This window comes from Anas acuta, chromosome 18, assembly GCF_963932015.1.
Source record: "Anas acuta chromosome 18, bAnaAcu1.1, whole genome shotgun sequence".
NCBI lineage: Eukaryota > Metazoa > Chordata > Aves > Anseriformes > Anatidae > Anas > Anas acuta.
Genome location: NC_088996.1, coordinates 6,767,622 through 6,782,455, shown reverse-complemented (window position 1 = coordinate 6,782,455; position 14,834 = coordinate 6,767,622). Strand labels below are relative to the sequence as shown.

General features: G+C 36.9%; 1 protein-coding gene across 3 annotated transcripts in view; it reads right to left on the bottom strand.

Moving 5' to 3' along the window:
- Positions 1-14,834, bottom strand: part of SMURF2 (SMAD specific E3 ubiquitin protein ligase 2) — a 65,337-nt gene that overhangs the window by 44,678 nt on the left and 5,825 nt on the right. Inside the window, exon 1 of one of the 3 annotated variants that reach the window (XM_068655046.1) lies at positions 10,751-10,799. The exons of 1 other annotated variant lie outside the window; for it this stretch is intronic. In XM_068655046.1, coding sequence (XP_068511147.1) covers positions 10,751-10,784 — 34 coding nt within the window. In that variant the 5' untranslated portion in view covers positions 10,785-10,799. Of the gene's footprint in view, positions 1-910; positions 1,002-10,750; positions 10,800-14,834 lie in introns of those variants that run through there. One more of the 3 variants, XM_068655044.1, reaches the window with a different exon arrangement.

Sequence of the window (14,834 nt, the reverse complement as noted above, 5' to 3'; positions counted from 1 at the left end):
ACTCCCTTTCAGAATTATACGTGTAATTTTAATCCAATGTAAATTTAGAATCACATGCCAACTCCAGTTGACTTGGAATACACATTAGAACAATTCAGAAGTGCGGATACACTTTTAAAGTGCTAACCCTATTAAAACACGAGGTGTTTTAATACAACCTACCTTTTTATTTGTTTAATACGCCAAACACAAGGTAGACAGCTTTTAAGTAAACTCTTCTTTTTTAAATACATATTAGGGTAATCCCAGTATTAGAAAAGCACTTTTATAAAGAATTTCCTTTAATAATTGTTGCAATTCTAATTGTCCCATAAACACATCTCTGTAAGCTCAAATTCAACACAAGACACATATTTTCTTATCTGTCTTGTGTTGTGAAAATCTCAAAAATGAAACCCATTTCAAAGGATCACATGCACCTGCTTATATATACTGTCAGTTAGAAGCCTGTGTCTCCACAAACTGAGATTAATCCTTTTGGACAAAAACAAAACCACCATAACCTGCATTCAAACTACAAACAGCAATATGGATTATCCAAACATGACAAAAAAAAAAAATGTTCTAATAATATAATTTACAATACTGCAAAATACAGGAGAAACAAAGTAACAGTGTATTTTCCTTTCTAGTAGATTCATTGTATCAAATACTGCCTATAAAGGTAGGTTGTGTTTTAACTCTTTAGAATTCTAGACCCAAATTACTTGCATGTATTTTTTTTAAAGTTCAAGATGAAAATACCCTGCATTTATCACGGAAGAAATGTTAATAGAGATGCATTGCAACACTGAATATAAACAGTTAAACCAATAAGTCATTCATCTCATGCAATAATAAAATTCTGGGACAGAGTCTCCAGGGCTACTTTAAATTCCTGTAAGGGGGGAGCGACCCGACAACAACTCACAACTCCAGCAGTCTGTGCCTGGCATGTCTGAATGACTTGTGGACACGGCCAGATGGAGTCTGCTGAGATTTGCCATGTTTAGACTCCTGTTTTAACATCATGATGTCTACTTCACAGCATTGTTTTACTGTAAACAAAAGGCTTCCTTTTCCACTTCTCCTCCCTTATTCCACTCTAAGCCAAAAGTAAAACAAAACACAAAAAACCCCACACCACAGAATTCTTCGTTCAAGCAAGTAATGTATTCACATTTCCTAGATTCATTCAGTGATGGGCTTACTGCCACACACGTCATGAAGTCTATTCAAGTGTCCGGTTTGTTTGATACGCCTGTCAAGAGGTAAAGGAAAGAAATTATGCTGCCACTTTCGCAATGAAGGTAGCAAACCCTCCCCAAGCATTTTAAATCTTACCATGAAAGCTTACAAGTCCTTTACAGAGATTCACATTTAAACCAGCAAAACTGAGTATGTTGTTGCAAAACACAAAGATTGTTTTTGTGGTTTTTTTTTGAGCTATATACCAAAAAGGCAAATCAGATCTGAATGTTACAGTACTAAACCATCCCCATCAGGGGGATGTGTAAGCTAGGGCTTCAATCAGAGCCTCAAACAGCAAAAAAAAGAAGCAGAAGAAACACGTGGGAAATTTTAAGAAAACAAAGGGTTTACGAATATTTGCATTTCCTGGTTTAGTGTGGATGGAGCCTCTCAGACCAGCCAGGATGTTTCTAATGCATAACTTTCATACACTAGAAATTCCACTTAACTTCTCCACCCTGCTACAAAATGGCCTAGCCCTCACATCTCATCCATTTTTCAACATTTGAAAAACACTGTTGTATCATGAATTCAACATAAATACAGCACTTACAAACACTAAATACTACGCTGGTCCATTAGGGGGCAAAAAATCCATAGCTTGAAATTAAAAGCTATTAAGATCCTTTCAAAAAAAAAAAAAAAAAAAAAAAAGAAGAGATGTCAGCAGTCAAAAATCAACTTCAAAGTTCTCTCTTTTGTTTCTCACACTTTAGTACATATAAAATTGTACAGCAGGAAACAGGCTGGGAAACAGAAATTTATTAAATACCAGCAAACCAACCAGCTTTACTGTTTTATTTTCTGTATGATCCTCTCTGTTGCAATGAAATGTAATTCACCTTCCTGCAGTATTAAAAACATAATTCCTTTAAAATAAAGTAATGCAACATAACCAAGATCACCTAAATTCAAACCTGCAGAAGTGGTTACTAGAATTCAAATGTAAGCAAAGGAAACTCTTTTATGAGCATTACTTGTATTATCCTAGAAATACAGAAATATTATTTAATATGTCAGGAAAAGGGGATGCTCTCATCTCAAATTCTTAAGAATCATTATGCTAAAATCTTACCTCAGTTCTCAAAAACATGTTTGAAATCCCAGCAGCTAGTTTTTACAGCAAGACCCAGGTTAGACTGAAGTGATTAGTCCAAAATTATGAAGTCGCATGCCCCAAAACATTTAGCAAACATAGGATTCTTCCTCTGAGGATGAGCAAATAAAAAACTCAACACGGAAATTTACCCATATATTTCTCTGCCCCCATAGGAACAAGAGTTGGGAAAAAAGCTAACAAGAAACAAATTATAGCTCTGTTCCGTCTGATGTATTTCATGTACCTATGGAAATGTACTGAGGGAAAAAACACGCTAACAAGAAGCAGAGCCCTCGGATTTGTCTCACTGCAGTGAAACTCTCCACCCTCTGAATGAGCTATAGCAGAGGCAATAACAAAAGAAATTCATGATCTAATTACCAACCAGACAAAAATGCCCTGAATTTTAAAAAGGGCTTCAGACAAGAGGCACCTGCAGCTAACCCCGGCTCCTGGGTATGAGGAGCTGTAGATACCAGAAGCTTTTCAGACTTCAGGATCACTGCTGTCTGTCAGGACACAGTCACAAACTTGATTTAAACAGGAAGTCTCAAAATTCTCTCTGCTACAAACATGATCCTGGTGGGACACTCTGCTACTGCCGGGGCTTTTCTGGGAAGAGGCAAAAGGAAAAAAAAGAAAAAGGATGCATATTATTTACCCTTCATACTCACACAAATTCTCGTGTCACTCTTCAGTGAAATACTGCAAATATCTCTATACTAATACACTAATAAAAGAATTGTCAGCGGCTTTGTAAGAAGCAATTCCTAAAATGTGACAATAGCTAAGGTGAGAATTTTTCTGGGAAAAAAAAAAAAAAAAAAAAGCAGTCAATTCTGGCATTTCAAAAATAAAACTTGAAGTATTTGAGTGCATTTTTTAAAAATAATTTCTTAAAAAAAATCAATGTTAAAGAGTTAATGAGGATCATGATCTCAAAACTATCTAGTAAAAATCACTGGTTAAGGATCTACCCTAGGTACTTCACAAATCTAAACTCCACATTCAGCACAATTTTGTTTTATTACTACACCTGATGTACTGAAATCACATTGTATGGGGAAATACAGATAGATGACGTACTCTTTAGATCTTCGTACTGTATTACCAACATCTACAACTTCAGACATGGATTGTGATTTATCTCACTGATAGAATGGGGATCCTGCCTCCTCCTCCTTCTTTAATGTAGTTGAAATATTTAAGCACAATGTCCCTCTATTTACTTTTGTGGTGAAAAGCCTTTTAATGGAGTGCTTTCAACTCTAGAAACTGACTCTCTATTCAGCTTGACAGTTCAATTTACTTGGAAGTATGGTCTTGCTCTAAATAATATTTATTAAAGGCTTCTGCCAAAAAACATGGTCAGCAGAAAGATCGGTGGACTGCATATACCTTTACCTGGTTATTAAGCTGATGACTCTTACTACTTGGTGTCTCTACCTACAGAAATGTAATACCATACAAATGGGGAAAACACCAACTGCTTACAGGAAGTACATACAGAAAAGTAAGACTGTATCACACACCCATACCTTGTTAAAGATCTCACACACCTCAGTTCAGCCTTCCCCCCAGTCAGAAAACCGTGACTCCATATCTCAAAGAGGTGATTATAATCAATGCACTATACAATTTATAAACGGATTTAGTTACATCACTGCAGTCCTTTAATATTAACAGATACAGTTTAGTTTCTCTGCATAAACAGATGTGTTCTACAGAACAAATCCAAACAGTTTAAGAAGCTGTTGCTGTTAAACAGAGATGAGCTAATTGGATGTTTAATCCTATTTACTTCAACAAAAGTAAAGAAACTTACATTAAAGCACCAACTTTTCATTGTTTTGCTTTGCTTTTACACAAATTGTTTAAATTTAATCAAATCAGTACAATTTATGTACTACTGTAGGAAATAATATGAAAGGGATTTTAAAGAAACAGAACACTAAGGGATTTGGATGAAATAGCTTGACAATAATATGGAAAGAAAGAATCCTGACACCAAATAAGCTTACTATGCAATTTAAACTACAATTTCAGAAATCTTTTGGGAAGATGCAATGTTCAAGTGGTGGAAAAAAAAAGGATTTTTATTTTTTATTGAGAAAGGAGCACACACAGCAGATACGCAGTAGAGTGAAGCACAAGAAAAACAATGGCTAGTAGGTGAAACTGAAAGAGGAAGGAGTGTAAAGCACTAATGTAAAAAGTTTAACACTGTGAATCAACACTTCTAGCAAAATAGCAAATGAATAAAAATCCAGCTATTTCCAGGAAGCTGGAGGAGATTTTATTACCAGGCATCTAGAAAGACAGAATGGCTTTCAAATGTAACAAGCAAGTATTTCCATTGACCTCAAACACCAATTATGAGCTTCAGAAAGTCTGAGTGGACAAGAAGGGGATTTTGAGGGGGCACAGAAGTGGAAGGACCTCATTTACTCTCATACCTTTCACTCCAGAAACCCTCAACTTCTTGCAGCTGCACTCACAAAACATTTTACCAAACATTGCTCCTCCTGATTCCTACCATTTCTTTCTTATACACATGCACGGGAAGAGGCAAGGAAGCAAGACCCCATTTTCCAGAGGAATTTTACATTACTTTCCTAGGCACACTGTTCCTTGGATATTTCAACTGCTAAACCCAGTGCTATCCCAGGCACGAAAAATATAGAAATGTATTAACTTAGCAAGCAAAATCATTTTTCCTCTTGCATCTCAATTATTTAATACTAAACAACTTCCAATGACCTAATTCCTTTAGTTTCTCTATCATCTACATATCTTAGAGCTGATACGATACCTTACATTAAACAATAACAGAGACATACTGAAACTCAGGAACACAAACCTTTTCCATCCTCTATATCTTTTCAAATAGCTTTGCACACTGTACCTGCTTTTTGCATTGATTATTAACTAAATTTAAGAATTCACAAGTATTTATCCTATTTGTAATATTGAGAGGCCTGGCCTGTTCTTCAGGTATTGCAGAATACTAATGGCATTGTCAGTGTTAAAGAAAGACAAGTTTTTAAAATACTAAAAATTAAAATGCAATGGCCACCCTCAAACTAGCATGCTACATTAAACTACATCTCTTGCTAATTACGTATTTTCACTAAACATAAAAACAACAAAAACAAACAAAAAAGCACTACACTGAAGTCAGTTCACCAAGTCCTGCCAGGGTCCCTCATGTCATGCTTGCATTCCAGATGCATAACAGTCCTCACTAAAAAGTAATATTGCCAAAGGGTCATAAGATTGGAGTATTTCTAGGATGCATCCAAATATCTTATGGTTTAAAGTCAGAAAATGTACCTATACATGTCCAGACTTACAAAAGAGAAATTAGAATAATTAAGTAAGTTTAGTAGATTTTGATGCTAAATATAGGCTGCTGTTCAGGAGACAATAAAAAACACAGGATTGGAGGAGATAAAGTGTTAATCGCATATTTGGTGGTTTATGAGCCAAAGGAGTCTGAGGTTTAAACTGCTTCTGCTCAGTGCTCATCCCATTCAGAGACGATGAATCATTTCCCATTTGGCAACACTTCTGCCTACAAGGCTGTCTTCTGTGAGATTTCTCCTGTATCCTTGTAATAGATTTGCTAATTTAGTACACCTGACTTTGAGCAAAAACTATTGTTGCCAGCTGTCAGACTAGACCTCGTCCTGTTTATCAGACACATCTAAACCATCCTGTTCTGCCCCAATCATAGAAACAGAACACTCTTTACTAATCCCAGTGCAGTAAATTACTTTCTAATATCCTTGTTTTTCTTACTCTGCCAAAATACCAACACATCATAGATTTAAAGCAACAGCAAAATCAATTTATCCACAGCAGCTGGGCTCATACCAGTTTATCCAATAACTGCTTTTTTTTTTTTTTTTTTTTAAAAAAAAAAAGTAATATTTGGTGTTCTGGTCATTCTGTCCATGAATTCCTGAGTCTCAGCAAGAGAGTTTAAATTAAGGTAATATAAGCTCACAGGGAGCATATTCCAGCTTTTTAGGCAGACCTCCACATCTCTTTGAAAGATAAATCAGAGCAAAAGAAAGCATTAAAAGCCTCACACACACTAAAACATTTCCTCATTTTCCCCAGGGCTTTGTGCATGCAGAAGAAAATGCTTTACTTTCTGTTTACAAATATTTGTCCGGACAGCAGCTTAAAAGGGAAGGGTAGGGTAAGGGCTAAAGAGAATTTATTTATTTATTTTTTTAAACGAACAAACAAGAAAACCCACCCTACCTAAAAACATCAAAAAACAATTTGTGTATTACACTTCTGTTCCTAAAAACAAAAACAACAACAAAAACCACACTAGAACTTAACTTTACATTCTACATTACATACATCAGTTTTGCAGATGCAGGAAGTGGACTCTTTTCAGGTGCCCAGACTTCCAACTGCACTTTAAAAAGTTTACTGTGTATACTTGTCTATATTAGATGTTATGATACTTTTCCAAATATTTTAAAACAGCATAATCGACAAAAATACAAGAACACATCCACTCCACTAACAAAAGAAAATATGAAGTATTTACATTCCTCTCTTCTGTTTTCAGAGGGCCGTGGAACTGCTTACTCAGCTCTAGCATTTAAATCTGGCTCCGTGAATGCCTGCTGAATACCCGAGGAGCTGCACCTGAACTCCTTCACCTGCGACTGACTTTAAAGACAACTCAGAAACTGCAATTCAATGCAGAGGCCATTAACTTTGAGCTGGTTCTGCATCACCCTACGGCTGGCTTCTGCTGCATTTGCTAGCAAAACTAACCTGTATTTGCTACAAATACATAGAAATATATTAAATATGTAAGAATAGTCTACAAGTGTAGACTAGCTAAGGATCCCTACCAATGTTTTTCTTGATGAAAATAGTCATACAATGTTCAAACACAGGCCAATGTCTCGATTGACTTCACAGAAAAAAACAAAAAAAAAAAACACAAAAAAAAACAAAGCAATAGTAAAATATGAGAAATTAAGAGCACTACCTCCATATAGGAAAGAACTGCAGGCCATTTACACTACAGGTAGCTTGGCACAGATCGCTTTTACATTACAGATAGCAGGGAGCAGTGCACAGAAAGGCACAAACAGCATTGCTACCACATGTTCAGAGTGAGAAAAGTTGTAGCAAGTTCCTAAAAATGGGTGCAGGGAAAAACAAACAAACATAATTCAGAGCAGTTGACAGCAATTTAGCAACCATATAGGAAAAGATTGCTATGACGTAGTTACATTTAGCGTGAGCCCACCTACAGGCAACCAACACAACTTTGTGGGTATGTGCAGACAACAGAAGAACATGAAGGCTGCAACAAGAGCTTGTGATCGCTGTGGACACGACAATTGTCCAAGGTCCCAATTCAGGGACTTTAACAAGTGATGCCATTCTCACACAATAACCCCCATCTCTACAGACCTACCTGAGGCAGACTACCAAGCTATAACACTTCTGAGAGTGCTGATTCTAGCATACAGAGAAATGACAGTGTTTAGTTACAGAAACTGGCCACCACTTCTGGATGCACTTAAGAAGCACTATTGTTTCATTGCTCCACAACAGCTACAATCAGTCTAGTCCCCTGTAAAGCTATTGTTCTTGCAATAAAAGGCAAAAGGTCTGTATATATTTTTACAAGGTTCCTCACTGTAGCATTTGCAATGATGAATCATACTGTATTTCAAGTGTTATTCATCTGTACAATTTAAGCTAGCCCCAAGTAATCATTAAAGAAAAATATTTGCCAGGAAAAAATATCCCAGAATACGATTCATTTACTTCTGAAACAATAAAATAGTTCACTATAATTAAAATATTTACAATATAGTTATTTTTGTTAAGAAATTTAAATACAACCCAATAAAATGAAGAAAGCATGCCCTTAAAAAAAAAAAAAGTGTTCAAATAACAACAACAAAAAGGTTAGAAAAAGGTAATTCCATAACATACTGTTAACACCCTATCTGATACAAACTTCAGCTATTTAGGTTCATATTCGTAACAAAGATACAGCTCACCTCTCAAACACTGGCAACTCACTGTTAAACTGATAAACAGATGCTTATTTCAGCACAAAGGTGATGCATGCAGTATACCTGAAAATGAAACAGACATCTAGCTCTGGAAAGTTCAAGACAGTAACATCACAGGGATTGCTAAACAATTCCCCAGGAAGTAGTTAGGGCTTTCACAGACCTTAAAACATGAAAAAGTGGATCAGCTGAACATATCAAGAATTTAATGTCTTGATAATTGCCCAAAGCTCACAAAGAAGAGAAATAGAGCAACATTTCGGGAAAGAGGTCTTCATAGGACAGACTTTGTTTTGACCTTTTGTCAGTTAAACACTGAAAGAAAAAAGAATCACTGTAGGAATGAAGAAGTAACGCTGTACAAATATGAAAACAGTTTAAAAAAAAAAAAAGCTGCTCTTCTTCATGGTTAGACCTTCATGGTTAAGTGCAAGTTTATTTAAAGTGAAACATAGCAGTTTCACATTCTATCAGTTCATTTATTTTTAGTTAACTAAATAAAAAAATGCATCTGATATCATTCTTAAAACTTCTCCTCACTTTGTCTATATATAGCCATTTTCGGAAGAGGTCTCTAAGAGATATTTAACATGCAATGCAATGCTTTTCTGTTGCTGGAAATACACCTGCCCTACATTTAATTTCTGAGTTCCTCCTTCACTGTAAATATTTTCAAAAATGTATGTGTTAAATAGATAATGGGAGCAAAGATCAAACTGTTTCACAGCACAGGCCACTCAGTATAAGCAAAGCACAGTGTATTATATCACTCAGCTATCACAGCAAGCTGGTCCTGTACAAATCTAGTGGCAACACACTGTAAAATTAGCGGTCCCCCCCTCTTTTATAGACATATCTTTACACAGAATGCAAAATCCATCAGGAAACATCAGTGATAAACCATTCAGGATCAATACAAATGCATTATCAAATAGACAGAGAAAGATAACTAAAAAAAAGGTCAAATCTTTCACACAATTAATTCATCATCAACAGATAACTCTTTAGATGACAAAAAGTATTATCTGTAACTCCAAAATCTTTGCAAATAGGTGTCACATAGATTACACAAGGAAACATCACAATCTACAGAACCCAATTAATAGAAAGTCTTCTGACCCTTTTTAAACAAGAAAATACTAGCATTAATGAAGTAGCCATTACATTGCATCATTTCTTAGAATCAAGGATTTAAAAAAATAAACAAACCACGCTTCAGCTAAAAGCTGAGGAACTCCTTTTGTTCTACATGTAAGAAGTAATCCTGATCTTATCTGCAAGCTTTTCTTAGAATTATATTATGAATCATGGCCCCTTAGATGCTAGCCCTTAATTCCTTACTTCTTCTACATAGGATCAAGGTGATGAACACGCAGAGCAAAGTAGCAGGTGGGAGATTTGTTTTTTTTTTTTTTGAAGAGGAGTGTGGAGTTTCTTTCTTGCTGTTTGTTCTTCAACTTTTGTCCTCTTATCTACCTTTAACTGCTTGCATTCTTTGCATGTTATATATCTTTAGTTCTCATAAAGCACCTCTGCTATATGAGGACAGCTTCTTGTAAGACATATACTCAAATCAGTAACTGTAACATTGTAGACACAGCATTACAAAGCCAAGCATTAAAAACTTCAGAGAGGTGAGAATTCATGCTGTCCCTGCAAGCCTGGGTCTTGTTCACTGCTGCAACCTTAGAGTCCGGGCACCAAAACATTCCCAGTGTCTTGTGCTGCCAAAATCAGTCTCCACCTCCTGTCCATTAGTCCCGGGTGGTTCCTTGTTTCAGGTTACGCCCTTCTCCACCCTCACCCAACTTTTGAACCCTCAGTGTTCTGGTTATTGCCCTTCTTCACACCACCAAGGTTAGCATTAACAGGATGAGGCGGTCTCCCCGCATGCTCAGCTCCTGTCCCCAGCTGTTTGCTGAATCAGATACTACTTTGCTGACTCAAAGACATCTGCCTACTACCAGAGCCCTGTTTGATTATGTCCTGCCCAAGAATACAAGATCTGAGACACAATTTTTTTATCTCCTTGAAAAGGGTTAGATTTTAACAGACACTTCCCAAAATAAATTCAGCCTAATTTAAGCACTGGGCATGAAAAATGTCTGTTAACAGGCTACTTAACTTAATAGCAACTGAAAAAAAATGAGAAGCACCAACTGTAGATGGTGTCATGGGCTTCAGCTTGGTGTTACAGGTTCAACTATAGTTCTAAATTCCACTGACAGTGAATAAAAAGCAAAGATGCTCATACAGACAAAGCAACTCAGAACTGAATTCAAGTTACATGAGGCAGAAGCAACTGCAGGAACCGTCGCTCCCCACGCTGCTCAAGTGCGGATGTAACACTCACAGGGGTCAAACTGTCCAGGGCCATTTTTTTCCATCTACTGCTACTCCATCAGTGATGCAGGCGGGTGCAGAACATGAGTAAATCCCCAGTCTTGGCCCACACCATTACAAACTGTTTAAATGTGGAGAGCAAAGTCTCTAAATTTCAACAAACGTACGCAAAATATAAAGCTTTTGAAGGGGTCCAAAGCACTATCCCTGCATAGATTAAGTTACATTATGCTGATACACAGGAAATAGCTGACTTATTCTACAGGATAAACAATTCACCAGAGGAAAGGAACTTTCAGGAAAAATGATAAATATTGTAATGAGGAAATCCGAGGCACATATTCACAATGCCACATTCAGATCTCACAAATGAATAGAAATTTCTTCATGATCTCTTGGCCACAGAAGCAAGCGAGACATGGGTAGATCGGGATATATTGCAGCTCCCCAGGCAGAATAACCATTTGCTGTTAGGGAGGGGTACCAAAAGCTTTGTCTTAAATAGGACTACAGAAATTTTAAAATCCTATTAAGACAGGTATGGGGAGGGCATTATGAACGGCAGGAACAGACAATTTAAGGAGAGGTGAGAAACTATACAACTATTTTCTGACAAGCCAGGTATGATGTTTATACCACTGATAATTACTGTAAGCCGCTTTCTCCGTAAAGGCCTTCTCTATCCCTTTTGCAGAATTAAGTAGAAACCAACAATATTTAAAATCATTCTTCGACCCAGTTCTTAAGTAGAGATCCCAAACGTGAAAGATTCTCACAAAAAGGCTACCATAGAACTTGACATCACAACTTCAGGCTAAATCTCAGCCAATCCTGCATTAGTACAATCACAAAAATTCAAAGCCTTCAACTTTTTAACAAATACACAATTATATAAGGCATGCCCAGATTATTGCCTGGCATCTTGAATTTACAGATGGCATTTGCTTCTATAAGAAAGCATTGGCATTTCACATGTGCAGCAGCATTAATTAGTTTGACCAGAGGTCAATAGCAATTTTCCCCAATCCACACTTTACCAACAGTTTCTTACAAAAACGTGTGATATATACATTTGAAGATTCTGTTCACCCAGATTCCTAACACCTTGTACTGAACATCCAGAATTGCTAATTAGACACTTGGGAACACTACTTATATGACCCATTTAAAATTCTGAAAGACGGCACTTAGGATTTTTACAGTTGTTCACAGGCTTTGATTACTAGGAAGATTCTGTAATAGCAGCATAAAACATTTGTTAACTTTCTCCTAGAATTCTCTAAATAAAGGTCTAGAAAGTTTCCATTTTAACAGGCATTACACCTGTCTTTAAAGTTTGGTCATTTAATACCTCATACACTGTGAACTCCAGCTTGAAGGTGGCAGTCTTCCTTAATTTCTTAAAGAGTAAAGCTCTACTACCATTTAGATGTTGTACTTCACAGCATGAATATATTGTCTCTCTCTTAAAATACATGCCTGAATATTAGCATGATCAAAACGCAATCATCACTACTACATGGCTAAGAGCAGAATTTGTAACCAGCAGCATGAAATACGATGGAGATTTCTGTATGTTTTACCCAAGTACAGGACCCTACTTTTGTTTTCTGCTTCCACTCTAAAATGACAGAACTGTATTGCCCCTCCACATCCCTCTGTCAGTGCAGCTCCTCCAGCTGGTTCCTGAACACATCTGCCTTTCCTTGTCCTGTTTCACCATTACTAGTGACTCTTTTCCCCTCCAAACAACCACTAAACACCTACCTACACCAGCTCCATTTTCACAAAGTTTCTTAGATCACATTTGATATCACCTCTTATAAACCATGACAGAAGTACTTATGCCACTGAACAACAAAAAGGACACCTTAATATTTCTACACCTAGGAACAATGCTACTACCCAGAACAATAAAAGGGTAAAAAATATCTGTTAAGAGTCAAATTGAAAAATTATTTGCCATAAGGACACCTAAATATTTGGCATAATTAACATGACAAATTTCTCATCTCAGGCAGTTAAGCATGAATGTAATTCTATACATTTTACCTGGACACGTTCAGTTCTTTTAAACACACATTTAAGAATGTATTTATTTTTTCAACAAGCCATAGTCATAAACACTCTAACCCAGATATATCTTTCTTCCCCCACCAAGAAAGATGATTCATTTTAGTACATTTACATTTTTCCCTAAGAACACTTGCATGTAGCTGACTACCTTTTACTCAAGTGAAGCAAACTTTTACTGAGTACACTCCATCTACGCTCCTACGATTTGCACAAAGTAGCAGTTTTGCCACATGCAACTTTAGAAGCACACAGCCTGGTCTTTATTTGTATTATTAAAAAAATCACCACGTTGGCTCAAGTTTTCAGGAAGCATCCCTACTATTACTGATACAGATTCTCACCTCCAATTAAATACGAGCATGATTGCATCTATAATTGCATTTATTTATGCAGCTATACACCGAACTCCGCATCAAGTAGCTAGGTATGTTAAAAAGAAGCATCATTACAGATATAATTAGTTCTGACTCCACTTAACTGCATTAGTAATATTAAAATCTGGGTCAAGGCAGAACAAAAATGAATGTATGTCACTGGTTTAAAACTGTTTCCTGAGATGGGTAAGGTAGGCCCCCAGCCCCACAAACAGCCTGCTGTTCCACAAGCACCTGGCTGGCTTAAGTCATTGCTCACCCACACACAAGCCCACCCACAACAGACCTCCTCTATGCCCAGTTAAAAAGAGGGATGAGAGGAAGAGATTGATTTTAACTCGGATATATTTCTCAGCCCATCCTGTGTGCCAGCACAGCACAGAACAGAGGGATGCGTGCATCCTGAAAATGGTGCTGTGGGTGGGAGTGCTCGCACCATGGCATTGTCACTCCGCGTCTGTGGCAGTACGGCACCACACATGCTAATTTAAGCAGGAATAGTAGAACCTGGGTACATATTTTTACTGTGACCTGAAAATAACAGTTTGTAAGTGCTCTGCATATTTGAAACAACTTAAACGAATTCATTATAGAAAGTACACACTGAACAGCAGCAAATGACACCACCAAAGCCATGGTTGGAGCAACTCTCCCTTTCTGCAAGAAAATCCTTGTCACTTGTGTTAAATACATACTGATCAACTCTTTCCAGAAAATTAACAACAGGATACAGCCATATAAACTGAAATATTGCTTTTTCTTTCACTTTCAGAATTTTGAGGATATGAGTAACACATCAGCTGAGCAGTACTTTTACACACTTCTGGAGAGATCAATCCTTTTAGTTTAATTTCCCTGAGCAACAACCAAAAAAATCTCTTAAGTAGTTTAAAGTATAAAAAAGTAATTGCCAAGAACCCGCAGCTTGCTAAAATACAGCTGATAGCATAACACAAATATACTGTGTGAGAGAGAACTGACCCTGAATCACCCCAAATGCATAGTCCCAGAAGGCCCAAAACAGAACCACGTTTTCTGTGGATTTACATTCAAGAAGAACCAAGTCCATGGGCAGAAAGTCAAAAGATAATGGCTCTAAATCCCAGCTTTACCTGGTTTATCCTTTTTATGATCTCAACCATGTCAATTCTCTATTCTGGGCCTGTTTCCCCACTTAAACTGAGATGATAATGCTTAGCCAATTTAGTCCCGAGCTTTGTTATCTACAGATGAAGATTTCTTTAAAGTTACAAGCATTCTTATCTATGCTTTCTCTGAGAGTATTTAAAGTTTAAGTAGCAAGAAAAAGTCAACAGTTTGCTTCCTTGAATACGCTATCGTCAAACATCCCACAAGATTTTGATCCTCTTTCCCCAAGAGGAAATGTGCTTTGCTAATAGCAGAAACAAACAGGAGCTGCTCCTGTATGAATTATCTAGTATTACTGACATTAATCTTCACCAGCCTCTCAGAAGTCACTAAAATGATCTCAGACACCGCATGTGTCATGAACGCTTAAATTCTATGTAATAAAGCACACACAAAACAGCCGGCATAGCAATGTACACGTGCCATGAAGTCGCGTCAGAAGTCCGGTCATCTCATTATTGCGATGACAGGAGGGAAGACACCCAAAGAAATTAC